The sequence below is a fragment of the Notamacropus eugenii genome, chromosome 1, assembly GCF_028372415.1.
Source record: "Notamacropus eugenii isolate mMacEug1 chromosome 1, mMacEug1.pri_v2, whole genome shotgun sequence".
Classification (NCBI taxonomy): domain Eukaryota; kingdom Metazoa; phylum Chordata; class Mammalia; order Diprotodontia; family Macropodidae; genus Notamacropus; species Notamacropus eugenii.
In genome coordinates, this window is record NC_092872.1 from 90,643,485 (window position 1) to 90,666,597 (window position 23,113).

The 23,113-nt window shown below is 38.4% G+C and overlaps 1 protein-coding gene across 10 annotated transcripts in view; it reads left to right on the forward strand.

Annotated features, from left to right (window-relative positions):
- Positions 1 to 23,113, forward strand: part of CLEC16A (C-type lectin domain containing 16A) — a 227,408-nt gene that overhangs the window by 1,202 nt on the left and 203,093 nt on the right. For all 10 annotated transcript variants that reach the window (XM_072609236.1, XM_072609193.1, XM_072609219.1 and 7 more), the window contains exons 2-3: positions 20,140 to 20,268; positions 21,608 to 21,741. In XM_072609236.1, the coding sequence (XP_072465337.1) occupies positions 20,140 to 20,268; positions 21,608 to 21,741 (263 nt within the window). The remainder of the gene's footprint in view (positions 1 to 20,139; positions 20,269 to 21,607; positions 21,742 to 23,113) is intronic.

Consider the following 23,113-nt stretch of genomic DNA (forward strand, 5'->3'; position numbering starts at 1 on the left):
ACTGTGCTGAGAAGTCAGCATGGGCTGGGTGAGAAGTTAGGAACTTTGTGATTGTTCCTGGACCGAGAGATAGATGCCGTGAAGATTCTTAGGTTTTTTCTGGAAGTGTCCTAGAAAATGTTTACATTGTATCAGATGGCTACGGTATTAGTTAGATCTGCTTAATCAGTATTACAGATTAAAGGAGAGACAAATTGTTTTCAGTCTTGGGCTACCTGTTTACAAGCTGACTGCTCAGAAATGATTCTTGCAGTACAAATGAACACAGACGAAAACTTAAGATTTTTTTGTTGTTTGTCTGAACTGAAGAGGGGTATGGGGGCAACTATTTGTGATTGTGGCAAGATCATTTTTCTGTATGTCTCTTCTTCACTTTCACACCCTGCAAATGAAAAGATCTTCCTATTAGTTAAGATTTCAGTTTTCTAAAAGGAAGGGCAACTGTTTAATTCCTAAACTGCTCCTTAACACTCCTTGTGCATAGGGCTGTAGAGATTGTGTTGAAGACATAAAATCTGCTGTATAGAATTAAGGTGGCCACACCTAATCTAAGCTGTGTAGTTGGAAGAGGTAGTAATATGCAGAGAAGATCTATAATTATTTACTAAAATACCATGAGCAGTTAGTACCTGGAATAATGGCAAGGACCTGAGGCTTACTGATACACCGTTTGTTGCTTTCATAGGTAAAAGTTTTTGGGCACCACTGAAACAAATGATTCTATACATATTCAGTTTTTAATAGGAACTTCAAACTGGTGTAGCTTTTTGCTTGCCTTCCCAATTCTAGCAAAATTTGGTATATTTAAAAGTTGATTAGGATGGCTGTACCATTCTTAGGACTTCATTATGTCCTTAGGACATCATTATGTGGCATAAGGGAAAGTAAATTTTATTTTCTCCTTCCTGGACATATCTAAACCCTGCTGCTTGTACTCTGGCCTCTTTCTCCTCCCACCTAACTTGTAATTCTGACCCAGGGATCTGACACTGGTGAGCTTTCACCTTATCTTTGATATCCCAGATCCACGATAGTACCTCCTGGCTATCTCCAAGGGATGCTGTGTAGCATTACCTTCCCCAGGTGTACCCCCACTGCCATCCCTCCTTCCCAATTCTAGCTTGTCATATATGTTGTCTTCTCCTATTAGAATGTGAACTCCCTGAAGGCAGAGACTGTCTTGTTTGCTTGTTTTTGCATCCCTAATATTTAGTTCAGTTCCTGGCACAGGAACTCTTTGGGAGTCAAGAGATTTGGATTCTAGTAGCTGCCCTGATGTTACCTTTCTGCGTCACCTTAGATAAGTTGTGTAGTCTTTCTGATCTTACTTCCATCACCTGTAAAGTGAAGGGATTGGTGTATTGGAAAGTAATTTAAATTATTGTAAGAAAGTGACTGAAATTTCCTTCCCTTTGATCCCAAGATGTCACTGCTGTGTATAAAATCCAAGGAAGTTAAAGCCAGCAAGAAAGGTCTAATAGACATAAAAAATATTTATATCCCACTTTTGTAATAGAAAAGAATAAGAAACAAAGTAGATGTCTATCATTTTTGTAATGGCTACTCAAATTGTGGGTATATGAAAATAATGGAATATTAATGTACTGTAAGAAATGAGAGTTTGACTCATTGGGAAGAATTTCCATGTAAACTGTAACACATAAGACGTGAGGCGTCATTTTTCTGTTTGCTCATACTTAATTTCAAACCCCCACAGTTACTAGTAAGTGTAATGTTTAGTGGTATTGTCAGCTTATTGTTTAAATATAATTAAGGCCATTTATTTATTGGAAATATTTTTCAATACATTTTTTAATTAAAAAGAAGAAAGTAATGATGATTATGATGACTATAGGGAGGCATGGGAATCGATACAAAATGAAATAAACAGAATCAGGAAAACAATATGCACAATAACCATGACAATGTAAATGAAAAATAACAACAAAAGATTGAATGCTGTATAATTAAAATGACCAAATATGACTCCTAAGGAGGTATATGAGAACATACTTTATTCCCTTCTTTGCATCTATGAATGTGGAACACTGCACATAAGATTGATGTGTTGGTTTTGTTGAACTACTTTTCCTCTCCTCTTTTTAAAAAATTGTTATAGGAGCAGCTCCGTGATTTAGGGAGGAGGAAGAGGTATCTGTTGCGAAATGAAGTGACATAAAAAAAGTCTCAATACAGTTTTGTTTTTTTTTTAAATAAGAGAGGGGGATTGGACTAGATAGGTGACCTTAAAGATCCCTTCTAGTTCTAAAATTATTTGAGTCTGATTAGTCTTCTTAAAATACAGGTTTTAAGTATTACTCCTCTATTGAGGACATATGATGATTTTCTACCACATCGAGTGGAAATTTGTGATGTAGTGGAAAGAACACTAGATTTAGAATCAAAAGATCTGAATTTGAATCTGAATCATAGATCTAGAAGTTCTTAGAGGTCATCTAGCCTGACCCCTTCATTCTAATAGGTAAGGAAACTGAAGCCTGGAGAAACCAAGTGACTTATTTGCATTTATCCTCTTTAAATTTATTCAGCGTTTACTTATATATGTCCTTGTTATCTCCCCCATTAGAATGGGAGCTCCTTAAGAATGGGATTGTTTCATTCTTGTATTTATATCCCCAGTGCTCAGTACAATTCCTTACGGATAATAGGCACTTAATAAACGCTTCTTGATTGTCATTGAATGAGGTTGTAATTAGCAGAGTTGAAATTTGAACTCAGGTCCTCTGACTCCCAGTTTACCTTTTTTTCTTCTGTAACAAGCTTCCATTTATGACCTTGGGTAAATTATTTCCCCCACTCTGAGGTTGTTTCCTTATCTGTAAAATAGTTGGACTTGATAATCTCTAAGGTGCCATCCAATTCTAAAATCCTATGATCCTATGAAACCTCTGCTTAGCTTTTTAGACCCTACATAATCTGATCCCATTCCCCTGTTTGCCTGTCCCCCATCTCTTGGCTCAGTTACCTTACTCAGTGCGCTTCTTCCTGTATTAGATGTTCTCTCTGTGTAGCCATATGTTCCCTATCCTTCAATGCCTGGGTTATTTTGTGAAAATTTCTCAGTGCCTCCAGCCTATCTTGATCTTTTCCTTTATCTTATTGCATTTCAAACTTTTTGTCTCTACTTTACAATGACCATTTTATCATATGCTGTTTTGCTCAATTTCATGTCTTACCTTTCCAGTTAGATTCCAGACTCCTTGTGAGTAGAGACACTGTTGTATTCTGGGCTATCCTATCATAGCACAGACATTCTCATTTACATAATTCTTTAAAATCCTTATTGGCTGGTGTAAGGTTATGTCACTTCAATATATATCCACTTGTCTTTGCTTGTGACTTTTACTGCAAGCTGTATCCCTCTTTGGTGTGAAAATTACAGTTCTGCAGACAACAGATGGATCCAGGTAGTTGTAGGTCTAGTGATGTCCCAGCCCCAGTTTTGCTCACTGACCTAGTTTTACATTTTTAAGCATGAGTCAGAGGGAGAAGCAGCACATGTAAATACTTAATTTTATATTCTTGTGTTGTCTTATGATTTTTAATTTCTTATGGTTTCTCCATTATTTCGAAGGTTATTAAATGAAGATTGCAGAGGCATGCTATTTGAAGAACATTGTCTGTATATCAAAAGTAGTACAGCTCTGGCACTCTTTCTCAGGACCCACAGGAAAATCACTGGTTTTTGACAGTGACGTGTATTTCCTACTTAAAGACTTCATTTTCTTAGTTTGATTTGGAAAGGATTAATAGGAATTGATAGAAATTGATGGGAATCAATTCTAAGCATTTATTAAGCATTTTTATGTCCTGGGGATAATCAAATACTCAAATGGATCTGCAATTTCTCTAGATTTAAGAGTTTTGCCTTCAACCTTACCATTCACAGCCTTTCAGTCTTGTTTGTCCTGTGATACTCTCCTTCAAGTTCTTCCAAAAGTTTGCCATGAGTGGTTGATCCACTCATTCCCTCAGAGGCCTATTTTACCATTTCTTGATGTGGAGGAAAGGAACTAGTGTACCCTCTCCCAACAGTCGTTCCTTAGTCTTGCCACTGGACCAACCTCTCTTTTCTTCCCATCATGTAATTCCTTGATGATGAGCTATGTCACGGTCCTTCAGAATTCTTTGTTGGTTATGTGCTACAGTCAGTTTTCATCTAGCATGTGCTTCTTTGTTGCCCGCTGTGTGATACTAATCTTTAATTCTCAGAGGCAGTAGTGTTTCTTTTCTTGCTACTATACAGCAACACTGATAAAATATTAGCATTGAAAAGATAGGTCTTCATTTTCATGGGATGCTTAGAGGCAATGAAATAACTTTGCTATTTTCTTGAAAGCAATCCAGCCCTCTCTCCTTTTCAATTCTGGGTCCAAATCATTGTCCCATCTTAAGCTGTTTGTTCCAGATAATAGATAACATTTATAGGATGTCCATCCAAATGCATATTGAAATCTGGGCATTCTTCACTTACTTGGTATTTCCTTGGCTCTGGGAGCCTTCCCTCCCTTTGATTTGAGAGAGTGGACAGTGGTTATCAGAGAACTCCTCCAAAATTTTCCATTTAAGGAAGGTGTCCAGTGTAGCCACTTTATCATCTCCTACCCAGCTAGTGCCCTGGATTTTTTTTTTTTCTCCAACAACTCATCTTCCTGCAGTATTTCATCAATTCGAATTCATGCCTTCTCAGTACTCCTTAGCCCTGGGACCCTTCTCTCCCTCTGATTGGAGAGGATGGAAGGTGGATATCAGAGAGCTTCTTTCAGATCATAATTTCCCATACAGTTTCAGGTCTTCGTCATGCCACCATGGCCACTGCCCTTCCCTCTGCACCTTTTTAGCCTCTTTTTACGTGTTGTCTTCTCATTAGATTAGAGCTTCTTGAGGGCAGGGAATGTCTTTTGCCTTTCTTTGTATTCCTAGTGTTTAGCACAGTGCCTGACACATTAGTAGGTGCTTCTTGGTGATATTTGTTTAGTTGTTTCAGTCGTGTCTGACTCTTTGTAACCTCATTTGGGGTTTTCTTGGCAAAGATATTGTCATGTTTGGTTATTTCCTTCTCCAGCTCATTTTACAGATGAGGAAACTGAGGCAGACAGGGTTACCTGAATTGCCCAGGGTCACACAGCTACTGTCTAACACCAGATTTGAATTCAGATTTGACTCCATGCCTGGCACTCTATCGACTGCCCCTCCTACCTGCCCTAGCTGAACCTAAGTAGGTACTTAATAACACTTATTGACTATTTCTTGTGTGGATGGACAAGTCAAACTCCTTTAGGGCTTGATATAGTCAGCACAAAGACATCTGCAAATAGAAGCAACTGGAGGGCCTCACCATCCATAGGGAATACTTCCTTTACTTGGACTCTGCCCTGGATTTCTTTGCTGAAGATAAAACTCCCTTTTTTATGCCTCAGATTATCTTTATTATCAGTGTGAACAGGTCATCTCTGTTAGATCATCTCAGAAGTCTTGAATGATCTTGATGTCTGGGAGACACTTTGCTAGAAAAGTGACATTTTTGTTCTGTAGGCATTGCATCTGGATCAAATGCTTTGTCATCATCAACAGACAATAAGCACAGTAGGATCTTGTATTCTCTATATCTTTCACTTAATTATGAGATGGTAAAGATGTGGTTCATTGTGGAATATTGCTCATGAAAGCCTGTGTGTCCTCTCCTAGGATGTCCCTGATTTGGACATAGATGAATCTCAGAAAGATTTTCTATAGATGTAAGTTGGTAGTTATTGATGTTCTCTTGGTCACCTTTTTTTGGGTGTTAACAAAGGCCAAGATTTTTTTTTCTCTGCCTTTGTCATCTTCTTTTCTTTCAGATATCTTTTATTTTAGTCCCTTAGTATTCTCACAATTGTATAGCCTCCAGGGCAGATCTATAGGCTAATTTGGCTGTTTTTCTCATTTTTGGTCTTTAGATACTAGAGATGCAAAGATTTAAAAAAAATAAAAAAGATCCACAATCCCTTACTTCAACTTATATTCTACGTGGTGAAGCATCCTGTATGCATATAAGTAGATACAAAATATATATAAAAGGAGACAGTAAACATTTATTAAGTATCTACTATGTGCCAGGCACCTTGCTAAACTCTGGGGATAAAGAAAAGACAGAAGGAGAGTTCCTGTCCTCAAGGGGCTCGAAATCTAATTGGGGGGGGGGGGGGGCAGACAAAAAGCAAACAAAATTTTACTAATAAGCTGCATGCAAGAAAAATAGGCATTGGCAGCTTGGGGCGGGGTAGTGATGTGGATTTAGGAAAGACCTTATGTGGAAGATCTTTCCTTCCTTGAGCTGAGTTTTGAAGAAAACTGGGGATTCTAAAAGGTAGAGAAGTGAGAAAGGAATGAAAGCCTGTGTAAAGTCAAGGAGACGGGAAATCAAATATTCTAGGTGAGAAACAGTTTCACCATACCAAAGAGTACATAAAGGGAAGAAATGTGTCATAATTCTTTAAAAAAGTAGGTTATAGCTAGGTAATGAAAGACTTTAAAACCTGAACTGAAATTTCTATTTTATGTTAGAGGCAATGTGAAGCTACTGCAACTTCTTTAGCAGATGAGTGACAGTCATACCTGTCACACTTTTACAATATTCCTTTGGCAGTTGTATGGAGTATAGATTGGAGAGGGAAAAGATATGAGTCAGGGAGGCCAGTTAGGACTTTTGTAATAGACTTAGTCAAAGATGATGAGGGCCCGAGCTATGGTGGTGGCTGTGTAAGTAGAAAGAAGGGAATAGATATGAGAGCCATTATGAAGATAACTTATATGGATATGGGGGATAAAGGAGAGTGTGGCATCAAGGATGAGTCCAAGATTACCAAACTGGGTAACTGGAAGGATAATGGTTCCTTGAAGAAAGAGAAGTTAATTAGAACTATTAGTTTAGGATAAAGGTAAAAGGAGAAAGATAAAACAAGGGCTTGTTTTCTAACTGCCACTAGGTATTTTTATTTTTGAGATGGAGTTGGACTGTTTTTTAAGATCCATTAAGTGTGTGTTGTTGCTTTATTTAATATTTCAACCTTCTAATTTGCACAGTATCCAAAATTACATAGTAGCAACAAAATGAACATATTATGAGAAATCTTTAAATAGAAAGAAACCCATTTTGGATCTGTTTGGATTTCCATGGAAAATGCTGTAGTCTGTGTTTATTAGCTTTAGAATTGAATGGGGATGTCAGAAGTCTTCTGGTCTAATTCGCTCATTCTCCAGATTGGAAAGTTGAGACCTGTGGAGTCTACATGACTTGCCAAAGGCAACATAAGGAAATAGTAGAGACAGAATTTAAGATCAGATCTCACACTAGAGACAGTGATCTTTCCACTATATGCTGCTTATCCAGTGCTTTAATGTCTCTGTGTTTAAACTGGGTCTTGTAATCCAATTTCCCTTGGTTACTATAACTTATATAGCTCTCTTAAAACAGAGTAATTGATACCTACTCTTAGCAGTCCTTAGTTATATGTAAATAATCCTTTAATGTATTTTAGAAATTGTAGGCTTTTAGTAGGTTTCTGTTTTTTGGTGTCATTGGTTCTAGGCTCTAGAAATCTGGTGATGTTAAATGATTACTATTCGATTAAGTCTGATTTTGAGATGTTACATTTCTATAAAGTTTGTTGTGTTTGATTAAGATATGATTATATTTGAAGTATAGTCAGTGATAGTTTTTTTTTTCAAATTTTATTTACTTGATTTTAGTTTTCAACATTCGCTTCTATAAAATTTTCAGTTCTAAATTTTCTCTCCCTCCCCAAGATGATATGCATTCTGATATAGGCTATACATGTACAAACATATTTCCATGTTAGTCATGATGTAAAGAAGAATTAGGACCAAAGAGAAAAGCCACAAGAAAGAAGAAACAAAAAAAGAGAGAAAGAAAATAGTAGGCTTTGGTCTGCACTCAGACTCCATAGTCCTTTCTCTGGATGTGGATGGCATTTTCCATCATGAGTCTTTTGGAAGATCCTTGTATTGCTGAGAAGAGTTAAGTCTATCAAAGTTGGTTATCTCACAAAGTTGCTGTTGCAGTGTTCTCCTGGTTGTTCTCACTTCACTCAGCATCAGTTCATGTAAGTCTTTCCAGGTTTTTCTGAAATCTGTCTGCTCATAATTTCTAATGGAACAATAGTATTCCATTACATTCATGTACCAATTGATGGGCATCCCTTAATTTCCAATTCTAGAGCACCTCAAAAAACTGCTATAAATATGTTTGTACATGTGTGTCCTTTTCCTTTTTTTTGTGATCTCTTTGGGATAAAGACCTAGAAGTGATATTGCTGGATCAAAGGGTATACACAGTTTTATAACCCTTTGGGTATATCAGCAGTACACCAATGTATGTATTTTCTCACAGCCTCTCCAGCATGTCATTTTTCTTTGTGGTCAACTTTGCAAATCTAAGAAGTGTAAAGTGGTGCCTCAGAGTTGTTTTCATTTGCATTTCCTAATTATTTACAGCATTCTTTAATGTGGTTATTGATAGCTTAGATTTCTTCCTCTGATGAAAAATGCCTGTTCATATCCTATGACCGTTTTGCAAGGTGAGGAGTCACTCTTATTCTTATAAATTTGAATCAGTTCCCTGTATATGTGTTCATATTCTAAGATATATCCACATATTTGAAATTTCTCTTTGTAAAAGAAATATTCTGCAGAGATTTTGCCCCCTATTTACCCTTCTAATTTTTCCTGCATGAGTTCTAATTGTGCAAAAACGTTCAACATTTTATGCAGAACATTATTTTTATTGATTTTGTTTTTTAAAATAAGTTTTTATTAATATCTTCTGTTTCTCACATCATCATAGTTTTCCCAGGTATTCTTCCTTTACTTTCCTAGAAGCCATTCCATGTAACAAGTAGTATTTTTTAGAGAGGAAAAAAATCATCACAATTAGTCAATAGATTGAAAAATTCCCAAAATATGTGCAATGTATAACATCTGTGGACCTCCTCCCTCCACAGAGAGATGAATTGGGAGTATCCTCTCATATCTCTTTATTAGAATCCTTCTCTGTCTTTATGATTGAGTCATATTGACTTGGTGATTTTTTGGTATCTAGGTCTTTCCATTTACGTTTTTGTAGTTACACTGTGTATTACTTTCTTGGCTCTGTTTACTCGGCATCAGTTCATTTAGATCTTTCCGTGCTTCTCTGTATTTATCACACACATTTTTTCTTGCATCATAGTAATATTCGATTACATTAATGTGCCACAGTTAATTTAGTCATTCTTCAATTGATGGGCATCAACTTTGCTTCCGATTCTTTATGTAAAAGTACACAAAGAGGTTAAGAGTGAAGAGGTGGCCCTGGTGCATTATGGGCAGAAGTTGGCCACAACCATTCCTGCAGATGAATCAGTGTTCTTTCTTGAGACCACATTACAAAATAGGAATACAAAATAGCAAAAGAATGCTGCTATAAACATTCTGGAGTACATGGGAACTTTCTTATTGATGACTTTCTTGGGGTATAGGTTGGTATAGATGTTTTAATCACTTTATTTGTGTAATTCTAAATTGCTTTCCAAAATGGTTGTACCATTCACAATTCCAGCAACAGTGTATATCAGTGTGCCTATCATTCCATAAGACCTCCCCCAACATTGATTATTGCCATTTTTTGTCATTTTTGCCACTTATTAGGGTGTGAGGTAACATTCCAGGCTTATTTTGATTTGTGTTTTTTTTCACGGGGGTTGTGAATACCTTGCAATTCTTATTTTGCACATTGTTCATAACCTTTGACCACTTATCTATTGGGGCATGGCTGCTAGTCTTGTACATATTTATTGGTTGTTACTGTCTCTTGGACCCTTCCTTAACCACGGCCCTGATTATTCAGCCTAACCCTGCTCTTTACTCTCCTCATTTTCCTCAAAACATCCTCCCTGGGTCCATGGTCTCCCATTCCCCTCAGATGTCAGTTGCCTCCAGGATTTTCAGTTCCCTCACTCCTGAGGTAAGACATGTAGCCTTTTCAAGCCCCAAATCCCTCAGAGGTGGGTAACCTATGGCCTTGAGGCTGCAGATTCCCTACCCCCTCCTCTCCCCACCCCTCCCCACCCAGGTTATTCCAGTGTGCAAAGGTCCTTATCTCTCTTAACCTCTCTTCATCCTTAGCAACATTCATCATTCAGCCGCTTCCCTACAACAAAGTAAAGCCTCTTTCCTTTCCCCTCCTTGTCAGTCTTTCCCTTTTTTCCTTAACCATTCCACTGTAGGTTCTTTTTCTGAGACCACAGAAATCACCTTCCTCCTACTCATTTGATAGCCCTTGATTTGGCTCTGGCATATCACCCATTCCTCTCTATCCTCCTGTTCCCCTCCCTCCTTCATATACCTTCCTGTTTTGTAAAGTGGACTCAAGAAAGAACATTGATTCACCTGCAGGCATAGTTGTGGCTGAGTTCTGCCCATAATACCCCAGGGCAGCCTCTTCACTGTTAACCTCTTTGTGTGCCTTTAGAAAAACATCTCTCACTGATTTCTCTGCTGTCACTCTTGTCCTTGGGTGCTACATTTATTCACTTCTCCTGTATCGTTTGGGGTGTTTGAAAGGCAAATAGTCTCTTTAGTTCTGGTTTTCTTTCTAAAAATGTTTCAAGTAACACTTAATTATTGAATGTCCATCTTTTTTTACGTATTTAAACCCTGATTTGCAGGATAGGTCACCCTGGCCTGCATCCTGAGAGCTCTGATCTTCAGAACACAGTCCATTCCCTCCTATTTTATGCAGAATAGTCTCCCAATGTCCAAATTTCTTTTCCTTTGTCTTTGAAGGTATTTCTCCTGATCACTTGCAGAACTTGTTGGATCTAAATTTAATTTTAATTGTTAAATTTAGCCACTGTGAGTCTTTGAGTTATGTGTTGGTTTGGTTTGTTATTTTCTTGATGATTTGTGAATTCTTTCAATTAACATTTCATTTTCTGTGGTCAAAATTTCTGGGCAGTTCTCTGCTATTATTTCATACGTTATGGTGTGAAGGTTTTTTTCTCCTGTTGTGTTTTTCTGTGAGACCCATGATCCCTAGGTTGTCTCTATATATCCTGCCTTCCAGATTAATATTTTTGCTTGCATAATGAGCAGATTTTAAAATCGTTATTGTTTTTTGCTTCTCTTCCTCTCAATTATCTTTCATTTCTTTATATTTGCATTCCCAGTCTGTTCTCTCTTTTGTTGCTTTGGTGAGACTTGCTATTACAAAGATTGCAGTTTTTCTATTTTGCTCATTATTTTAGAGTGCAGGCCATAAATTCTACTGTCGTAATTCTCATTTCTCTTTTAAACCATTTAGGAGCAGTGTGTTGTGGTTCCATGTTTTCTCTACTTCTCACAAGGTGCTCTGTCTCATCAAGTACTAAATAATTTTCCTTTCATTTTGTAGTATTCATAGATGCCTGAACTCGTTTACTAGATCCTGGAGGCCATATTTAATTGTGTTTGTTATGGGAGATTTGTGTACTCTCTGAGTTCACATGGTAGGTAACTAATGCCAAAGATCTATTTGCCACAATACAGAAATTATGAAGTTACAAAACCGAGGCTTAATTATTGTGCTCAGACATAAGGTCAGGCTTCAGAGATAACCTGAACCAGCATAAGGATTCTGACAAGACTTCTTTTAGGAAAAATTATATCAGAATGATACAGAAATAATTCATTTACATATTACAGTATTATACATTCCTCTTTAGCTATAGGAGTTAAAGAAAAGATAGCTGCATTCCATTCTTCCTTCAGTGTAATAAAAGTTGAACAAATTTGGTTAAACACAGTAATAATGTTATATATCTTCTAAGAAAACAAACAATATAGGTAATTTAAGTCAGGTGACGGATTAAACTATCTTTAAAGGGTTCACAAACAGGCTAATTGAAGGGGAAGAGGTACATGTCTCCAAGATAATCAAGAAGACTGGGGCTGCAGGGAAATCCTTCCTTGATCTTTTAGCCTGGGGAACTAACAAATAGCTAAATACTTTGGCTTCTGTCTGAGAAATGTCAAGCAGTCTTTCCTTATTTCATGAGTAAGATTTTGGTCAGGTAAGGTCAGTATTATGGCAGACTTTTAGTGAACCAAAATTTGCAGGATGATGGCCCAGAGTCCAGAATAATAAAAAGAAATTTTAAAAGTTACATAACATGTTGTTTTTCCTTTTGATGTATGTTCTTATGTTCAAGTTCTTTGAGTTTTCTCCTTCCATAGATCTTTAGTAGTTTTAGTCCTCCCCTGCCAGTTTTCCTCTTTTCAATTCCTGGCCCTGTCCCCTCTTCTTGTTGGTTTCCTTGGGGACTGGATCTCAGAGCATCTCAGCCTCCTCCCATGCTGGGCAGTTCACAGTTCACAAGCAGAGGTCTTTTGTGTGGTCACAGCTGGCCCCAGGTGGATGCTCTGCTCTTTTCCTCAGGCTTCTTGGAATGCTGCAACTCCTCAACACATACACATACTCACACACAGCGGTCCTGTCCCTCTTCTGTTACTTAGTTTTCTTGCCTGTCACCAGCAGCTCTTGCGCTGATGTTATTGTCTGGGGTTGTCCAAGGTGGCAGTGCTTTGCTGATGCTGCAAGATTGTCTGCCCCTGCAGCAGTACTTTGGGATTGTCCACTCTGGCACCAGCATTTGAGGGCTTTGCAGTGATGGTAGTGCTTGCGTTGTGGCAAACGGAGGTCTCCATGGCACTGGAAAGGAGGAGAGACCAGGGTGTGGGGGTGAGTTTTGTTGTAAGCTCTTATGTCCTTGGATTTGCTAGTGGATGCAGGTAACCTGGGAGGTGAGAGAGAACTGCTGAGTGGGTTCAGGGTCCCGGAACTTCAATTCATTAACTTTCTTTTGGATTCTGTGTGTCCTAGACCATGGAGACAGCTGAAGTTGCTTTATCTTTGGTGCATAATTTCTGCATTGGAGGAGTTTGAGAGGGCCTAGGGATCAGAGAAAATACAACAAGGTTCCATCCTGTTGCTCATGGGAAAGATCATTCTTTTTAAATGCACAGAGTAAAATGCATAAACTTACAAAGGAAACCAATTATATTGAAAAATGGTTATTGGAATATATTTTTTTAAAGTTCATGTGACTGAAAGTTATGAACTTTCAATGTAGAAAATGATGAGCTGAATTTTGGAGGCAATAAGGGATGCAAAGTGGCAGAGGTGAGAAGGGGGCTGCATTTCAGTTATGGATTATGGTGTAGCCAGTACAAAGACATAGGAGATAGGAAGAGCAGCGTTGTGTGTCAGGAACAGTCATCCTGGCTGGACTGCAGCATGGTAGGAGGGGGAGTACTGTTGGAAGAGATAGTAGCAGGATTGAAAAGGTGTGGTAGCTTCACACCATCTTGTGCCTGTGCTATTGCAGTAGCTTTCTGGTTGGTTTCCTTGCCTCAAATCTTACCCTCTTCTAGTTCATCCTCTACTCACCTGTCTATTTGGTCTACCTAAAGAGTAAGTTTTCACTGTCATCTTGTTGGAACACTCTCCATCTGCATCTCCACCTCCTACTTTCCCTGACTTCTTTCAAGGTTCATCTAAAGTCCCAGCTTCTGCAAGAAGCCTTTCCCTCTTAAAGTTAGGACCTCCTCTTTGTTGATTATTTCCAAATAATCCTGTAATTTTCTTGTTTGTACATAATTATTTGCAAACTGTCTCTCATTAAACTGAGCTCCTTGGGAGCAGTGGTTATCTTTGTGTCTGTGTCTTTTCAGTGTTTGGTGCATTGCCTGGCACATGGTAAGTTCTTCATAAATGCTGGTAGACTACTGATTGACCTACAGTGTATTAAAAACTCAATTAGAGGCCTTAGTAGTTTAAAGACAGTAGAGAACTGTTTGAGTAGGAGAAGAATGAGATCTGTGCTTTAGGAAAATTATTTTAGCCTCTGTATGTGGTGTGTGTGTGTGTATGTGTATGTATGTGTGTGTGTTCGTGTGTATTTGTGTTCTACTGTTATATGCTGGTATTTGGTGGTGTGAGTTTCTTTTAGGATAGGAAAGCATGGATTTCCCCAACCTTTGATATCTTATTTGCTCGGTTTACTTATGGTATGGGAAACTCCTAAAACACATTAATATTGCTTAATAAAATTTTCCAGTTTCTGTGTAATTTGTACTATTTTCTCTTTTAATGACTTAAAATTTGTAAACTTGAAAGTATTCCCTTTTAAAAATTAATTGTGTATGTGTAGTTAAAAATTCCACTCGTAGGCACATATGTTATTACATTTAACCTAGTGCTTTGGAGTTAGATGCAACAGATTGAATGCTCCTTTATATTGTCTTGCCTCTCCATTAATGGAAAAACCCCAGAAGGCCAGTGAATTGAAGGAACAGTTGATTGATATAGGCAGCTACACAGTCTTCAGCCTGTTGATCTGGACCACATTTGCTCTTAAGATGAAGTACTGAATGACTGTATATTGAACTTCCAGTAGCTACTTTTGTTGTTTATTGAGGATGCTTTCAAAGTAGAATTTTTGATTGACTCAGCTCCAGACTTTATTAGCAGTGTATTTTTGTGATCCTTGCATTTGAAATTTATGTGTAGTGCTAAAGTTTCCAGGCTTGGAGAAATGGCCAAAGTTTGCTTTGATATATTCAGCATGATTAGTCTTTATTCTCATCTCAGACAAAAAGCATCACAAATTTGGATCTTGAATTTCAGGCTTTATAGTTTTAAATTGTGGGTGTTTCAAAAGTTGGATTTTCATGTTTTCTGTTGTTGGAATGGGTATAATTTATGTTAAGAGTGGAGCCAGGCACATACACATAGCTCCGAACCCACAACCCACAGAACGGCTAGAGGGGACCAACTCACGGTGAATTCTGCACCCAGAGGCCACAGAATATTGGAGCGAGGGAGATTTCTGTTCCCGAGAGACCTGCAAACCTCTCGTGGGGGGTCCTTCGCGCTGTGGACTGGGCGCCGGGACTGGGAGCAGAGGGCAGCCCTGCAGCGGCCGCGACACCGTGAGGAAAAGATCCGAGCAGGCTACGGGGACGGGATCTCCAGCGGCCACGTGGGTCCCTCCACCCACAGAGGGACCTGCAAACCTCTCGCAAAAGGTCCGTCGCCCTGCAGACGCGGAGCCCAGCCCAGACCTGCAGCGGCCTTGGCTCCGAGAGGTACAGATCCGAGCAGGCTTCAGGGATGGGATCTCCAGCGGCAGCACAAGCCCCTCCACCCACAGGTGACGGGGGTCGGTGAGAGAGTCCCTTTGGCGGGTCGAAAGAGGAGTGGGATGCCCCCATGGCTCGGGCCCCCCCGGGAGATAGAAGCTGAGAGGCGGCTGCAGACAGGGGCTCCCCAAGTGGGCGGGAGCCTGGATCCATTGTGGAAGGTCTGTACATAAACCCCCTGAGGGAACTGAGCCTGAGAGGCGGCCCTGCCCCGACCTGACCACCTGAACTTAATTCTCACACTGAATAGCAGCCCTGCCCCCGCCAAAAGCCCTAAGGCGGGAAGCAGCACTTGAATCTCAGTCCCCAAACACTGGCTGGGAGGATCAGGAGGCGAGGTGGGTGTGAGGAGAATATTCAGAGGTCAAGTCACTGGCTGGGGAGAATGCCCAGAAAAGGGAAAAGAAATAAAACGATTGAAGGCTACTTTCTTGGAGAACAGACATTTCCTCCCTTCCTTTCTGATGAGGAAGAACAATGCTTACCATCAGGCAAAGACATAGAATTCAAGGATTCTGTGTCCCAGCCCACCCAATGGGCTCAGGCCATGGAAGAGCTCAAAAAGAATTTTGAAAATCAAGTTAGAGAGGTGGAGGAAAAACTGGGAAGAGAAATGAGAGGGATGAAAGAGAAGCATGAAAAGCTTCCTGCTAAAGGAGAACCAAAAAAATGTTGAAGAAATTAACACCTTGAAAACTAGCCTAACTCAATTGGCAAAAGAGGTTCAAAAAGCCAATGAGGAGAAGAATGCTTTCAAAAGCAGAATCAGCCAAATGGAAAAGGAGATTCAAAAGCTCACTGAAGAAAATAGTTCTTTCAAAACTAGAATGGCACAGATGGACGCTAAGGACTTTATGAGAAAGACAGATATCACAGAACATAGCGAGAAGATTGGAAAAATGGAAGATAATGTGAAATATCTTATTGGAAAAACAACTGACCTGGAAAATAGATTCAGGAGAGACAATTTAAAAATTTTGGGACTACCTGAAAGCCATGATCAAAAGAAGAGCCTAGACATCATCTTCCATGAAATTATCAAGGAAAACTGCCCTGAGATTCTAGAACCAGAGGGCAAAATAAATATTCAAGGAATCCACAGAACACCGCATGAAAGAGATCCAAAAAGAGAAACTCCTAGGAACATTGTGGCCAAATTCCAGAATTCCCAGGTGAAAGAGAAAATATTGCAAGCAGCTAGAAAGAAACAATTCAAGTATTGTGGAAATACAATCAGGATAACACAAGATCTAGCACCCTCTACATTAAGGGATCGAAGGGAATGGAATAGGATATTCCAGAAGTCAAAGGAACTAGGACTAAAACCAAGAATCACCTACCCAGCAAAACTGAGTATAATACTTCAGGAGAAAAAATGGTCTTTCAATGAAATGGAGGATTTTCAGGTTTTCTTGATGAAAAGACCAGAGCTGAAAAGAAAATTTGACTTTCAAACACAAGAATGAAGAGAACCATGAAAAGGTGAACAGCAAAGAGAAGTCATAAGGGACTTACTAAAGTTGAACTGTTTACATTCCTACATGGAAAGACAATATTTGTAACTCTTGAGACATTTCAGTATCTGGGTACTGGGTGGGAGTACACACACACACATGCGCACACGCACACATACATAGAGACAGAGTGCACAGAGTGAATTGAAGAGGATGGGATCATATCTTAAAAAAAAAATGAAATCAAGCAGTGAGAGAGAAATATTGGGAGGAGAAAGGGAGAAATTGAATGGGGCAAATTATCTCTCATAAAAGAGGCAAGCAAAAGACGTATTAGTGGAGGGATAAAGAGGGGAGGTGAGAGAAAAACATGAGGTCTACTCTCATCACATTCCACTAAAGGAAAGAATAAAATGCACACTCATTTTGATAGGAAAACCTATCTCACAATACAGGAGAGTGGGGGACAACGGCACAAGCAGGGTGGGGGGGAGGATAGAGGGGAGGGCATGGGGAGGAGAATGCAATCTGAGGTCGACACTCATGGGGAGGGAAAGGATCATAAGAGAATAGAAGTAATGGGGGACAGGATAGGATGGAGGGAAATATAGTTAGTCCTGTACAACACAACTAGTATGGAAATCATTTGCAAAACTACACAGATTTGGCCTATATTGAATTGCTTGTCCTCCAAAGGGAAGGGGTGGAGAGGGAGGGAGCTAAAGAAGTTGGAACTCAAAGTGTTAGGATCAACTGTAATGTTCTTACCACTAGGAAATAAGAAATACAGGTTAAGGGGTAAAGAAAGCTATCTGGCCCTACAGGACAAAAGAGAAGATGGAGACAAGGGCAGAGAGGGAGGATAGAAGAGAGAGCAGATTGGTCACAGGGGCAATTAGAATGCTTGGGTTTGGGGGGGGAGGGGATAAAAGGGGAGAAAATTTGTAACCCAAAATTTTGTGAAAATAAATGTTAAAAGTTAAATTAAAAAAAAAAAAAGAGTGGAGCCAAAAGCACCTGGTATCAGGAGTAAAGCTTTGGCTAATACTGATTTTAGTTTTATGGGGGAAAAAAAGACTCCCAGATTTCAGGTCACTTAACAGACTGCTTTGAAGTAAAACTTAGTAGTAAGTACCCTCTCCAAATAAATGCTTTTTTTTTTTTAAATTCAGCTGTAGGTAGATATAAAATGCCTGTTCTTATATATGCTGTCATTTTTCTAATTGTAAGTTGCTGCTGTCATTGTATGATATTAATCTCCAACATAGGTGTTTAACTTTCAGGCCCCTCTGTTGAAATAATTAATATGAATCTTTTAGGTTTGGTATTCTAAACAGCAGTGTTGAAAGATTTTTTTAAGCAGTGTATCTAATCTGTAAGGAGTGCTTAAACTGTATTTGGAATGCCATCTCACAATAAAGTGGATTGCCCTTGTTCCCATAGTGATATTGAGTGCCAACAAAGGAGTTACCATAAAAAGTGTTTTGATTTTTTTTTCTCTTCTTAAATCAACAGAAATTCAAAATTGTGTTGGAAGATTTCAATAGAAGAACTTAGTGTCTTCTAGAAGGGAAACATGATGATTTGACATTGGCATTTGCTATTTTAGTTGAATATTCTTTTGTTTTTTGATCCTAATTGTTTCATTGAATCACTGCTTCCAAAATGCCTAGGAGTGCAGTCATGATGCTTCTGATGGCCAAGGACCATATTCTGTGCATTTTCTTTTTTTAAGTTTTAAAATAGATCTTTCTTCCATTATTCGCTGAAGTATTTTCATTGCAAGATAGTGATACCAATTGTTATGATTACTTTTTCACTAAAACTATTCATGCAAAGGGGAGAATTTTAAGCATCTGAGAAGTAAACTGGTTTTTTTTAGTGTTCTTTACCAAATTCTGATCTCCCTGAAATTTTCTATCTACGGTGGTTTATATTGATCTCCTTCCTGAATTCTTATAGCACTTTATTGCCTGTCCCATTTTGGATTATTTTCTGCCCTGTATTATTTCTTTCCTTTTATATGTCCTTACTTCCCCAGTAAGAATGTCCTTGGGAACAGAAAACGGTATCTTCAACTTTTTATATCCCTACATGGTACTAATGGTATTGGGCATCTGGCAGTCAATTAATACATATTTGTGGAATTAAAATGTGTATTAGTATTTTAAATCTGAATAAGAAAATCCTCCCTAGAGTTAGATAAAGCATTATTGTTTGGGGAATAGGCAACTTATGGGAAAAAAAAGAGGCAAACTGGGAAGTTTTCCTCTTGAACATTACATCTAAAAGTTTTAAATGTATATGACAGCTGTAGATGGAGGATAGATGTCAGATTACAAGTATGTTACTATGGCACAATGAAATTCAAAAGTGTGATTCACAAGGTGGTTAAAATGCATTAACTTGTATATGTGTGTTCTGAGGTACTTTCCCTGAGAGAGGCAGCATGATGTAGTAGTAAGGTCAGCCTCAGCTCTGGATCTGTGATCCTGTTGATCCTTTGCAAGATCATTTGCACAGAGGTGGAACTGTATTTATGTTTTACACACTTCAGTATTTCAAGGCTACATAGTTTGATAAACATGTATACTCCCTCATCAATACAATCCTCCTGTGCCATGCTAGGCAGTCTGTATGAATTGATGTAGGCTTGAGTATTTATCACCTGGTAGTCAGCCTTCTGGTGATACACCTTCCCAATCTTAGGTGGGTGGGTCAGTGACAAAGATCTTTGTCAGGTCCCTAGCTTGAAGGGCTACCTGCCAGAACTTGTACTCCACTGATATAACCTTGGAGTTCAAAGGATTACCTCCATACCACAAAGAAGCAGCCGAGTAGGATTTTTGTAGAGGATTTCTATTTTAGGAATTTCCAAACCATATGTGCTTATTCTATTGACAATGAGAATGGCTCCTCATGAATCATCTCTCCTGGTGCGGTTTTCAGTTCAGAGGGTACAGCGTACCAACTGGGAACATTACAGTGATCTGAGAAATGCTCTGGAAAAGTTGTTGCTTAGAGTCCAGTGGAACAAGTTGTGCTATTACTGCTTGGCCAGGCACGTAGTATTTGTATTAACTAGGTTGAGGTTTAGTAGAAGGAAGCACATTGGACATGGAATCAGAGAATTTAGGTTAGACCATTGGCTGTACCTGTTAGGACCAGTGTGACTTTGTGCAAGCTACTTAATTCTTCTGTGTCTCATTTTCCTTATCTTATAAAATTAGAGGATTGGTTAGTGAATCTCTAACCAAAGGTCACTTCCATCATCTTGTGAGAATTGTATTATATGCTTAGTGAGGAATTGTGTTTAATCTAAATAGGTAGGTGTAGCAAAATCATCTGAAACGCGCAGCTCAGTGGTATTATTGTTGGATTAACATTATTATAGTTGAACCAGACTTTGATTTCTTTTGTCCTTTTCCCTTTTCCTTCCTCCTAGATATTTGTATCATGTTTTGACCAAAAACACCACAGTAACAGAACAAAATCGCAACTTACTTGTGGAGACTATACGTTCCATCACTGAGATTCTTATTTGGGGGGATCAGAATGACAGCTCTGTATTCGAGTAAGTACTTTGGCTTTTTTCTTTCTTTTGAACATTTCTCAAAATTTAAACCATGCACTGTCCCTAGGGACGTCAGGATTTAGGCCTAGATTTTCTTTGCACGTTCATGTGACTCATGTCATTGTTTCTACAATATAAAGACTTAGCATGTAAATTTAAAAAGGATATCTGAAAGATTTAAAACCATAGCCTTCAGAAATCTCGATGTAATTACGGATAATTTATTCCCTAAATAGTCTAATGATCTTTCTTAAAATGTGAGAAAATCCTCTTCCACTTAGATTCAAAATGAGACAAATTTGAATGCCATCTTTAAGAGTAATAAGGACATTCTGAAAAATTCTCCACGCTTATCTAGCTTTTTAGTTAAATGAGAAAGGCCAGATTGCTGTTGGAAGATCCTAATCTATCCCCCTTTAAAATGCTGTCAGTGTGATAGTGCTGTTAGGTGCCAAGAGAAAAGTGTGATAGTCAAAAGAAACATTGCTTAGGAGTATAACCAAATTTCTTTTGGGATGGATTGGAAAGGATTTTTTGAAAGAATTTAGAAAAGGTTATCCTAGATGCCTGGCTTGTGGAAAGATTGGTAAGGCAAGAATTATTACAACTCTATCTATTTTCTATAACTGACTTTGCTAAATTTTCACATCTTAAAAGAATCTAAATCTAAGAATAAACAAATAATGGTTCACATAATCTGAAGAGAAGTGAGAACATAGGCTTTTTGATTTTCTGTTGATGTCTCAGTGAACAAATATTCAGATAATTCTAGATCAGTTGAAAAACATTTCTAATCAATCCTCAAACCAGAATATACCTAAAGATGAATTAGTAACATCTGAAAATTTTGCCAACAGCTGTAGTCTTAAAAAGCTGCAGTTTTCAGATGTCAGGAACATAGGAAAAGTCTTAGCACAGACCAATACTAAAGTAAAATACTAAGGAGATGAATTTAAGTGGAAAGTAATATTTATTCATTTTATAATTGTAAATGGCTTCACACTTGTGTAGCAAGTGAAGTACATTTCCTGTTCTGCCAAGTTCTACTTCAGTCCTTCTTAGAATTGATGATTTGTTTCTATGTCCTTTGCAGTGAGCTAGAAGGCATGTATTTTATTGAATCTATAAGCACCTGTTCCTTAGATGCTCATTACTGCAAAATTGAAGAGCTTTTCAAATGTCATTCATCTCTCATACAGGAAGATGTTTTTCTTCATTTTGTACTCATGGTTGGGGGTGTGAATCATAATCATCTGCTGTGTACTATGAAGTATGTATGATTTGAATTGAATAGTATGAGTATGAAAAATGAATCACTGACTCTCTAATTATATCCTAGCTTTTTCCTGGAGAAGAATATGTTTGTTTTCTTCTTGAACATCCTGCGTCAGAAATCTGGTCGTTATGTCTGTGTTCAGCTGCTACAAACCTTGAACATCCTTTTTGAAAATATCAGTCATGAGACCTCACTTTGTAAGATTGCTTCTTCTTTTTTTAAAACCATTTGACTATTTTCTAAGCTATTTACATCTGGAGCTTTTAAAGTTAAGCAAAATAAGACGACTGTTCGGCTAGGGAAGTTACAAGGGATTAAAAGCCATTAATTACTTTGAATAATTATTTTGCATTCTGTTTATATATCTGTCTTCTGAAACCTTCAGTATTAAGGATGTTGACTAGTAAATTCTATATGAATGTAAGCTGATTTGGTAATAAAGACAGACAGTCCCCAGCTCACAAATGAATTGTGTTACAAAATACAAAGATGACTGTAAAAGTGATCAGGGGGATGGTAGTACCATCAAGGAAGGTTGGGAGGAGAGGTATGTTTTGGAAGACATCCTTGGTTTGAGGTGCCAGTAGGATATCCAGTTTTATTTGCCCAGCAGACAGTTTGAAATGTAGGATTGGAGCTCAGGAAAGAAGTTGGAGCTGACTAAATGCATGTGTATGCTTCATCTTCATAGAGGTGTTCACTTATGTCATGGGAATAGATTTGATCATTAAGGAAGGAAAAACCAGCCTTCTCCCCTTTCCCCCTCCCACTCCCCCAAGCACCAGCTTTCAAAACTGTATCTCAGTCAACAATATTTTTATTTTGGGCTTTTCGTTATTAGCACTACAATTATATTATTTTCTGTTATAAAGAAATTTCATCTATATTATCGGTTAAATAGACTTGGCAACCATCTTTAACTGGACCCTCTAGATCCAGTCAGTTATCAAATCTTATCAGTATCTCCTCAGTCTTTTGCATCTGTTCTCTTCTTTCCACCCAAACTGTCAGTACCTTAATTTAGGGCCTTCATTGCCTTCTGGCTGGACTATTGAGGCAGCTTCCTAACTGATATCCCTCCAAGCTGCCATTTAATCTTTTAAAATCACAGGGCTCATCATATTGTTCTCATACTCTGAAACTTTTAGCGGCTTCTTATCCCTGTAGAGTAGAATACATGTGATCATTAGCTAGGCATTCCAGATCTGGCTCCAGGCAAACTCCAGAATGGAAGTGAAGTGAGAATGGCCTGATGAAAATGGTAAGAATAGGAAAAGCAAGAAGGAGGAGGGAAGGGTGTAAAGGGGAGGGGTGTGGGTGAGTGTGTGTGTGTGTGTGTGTGTGTGTCTGTGTCTGTGTCTGTGTGTATACTTATGAAAAAGAAATAGCTCAATTTTTTCTACCTCAGACAATATATGGTGAAAGACAGAAATAACACAGGGTATGTCTCCTTATCCTTCTGAGAAGGAAGTAAAAGAGGTATTGATAAAGAATCAGGATCTTAAGATTGTAAGTTGTTTAGTCCAAACCCTTGCATGAACAAGAATCCCCCTACAACATACCTGACAA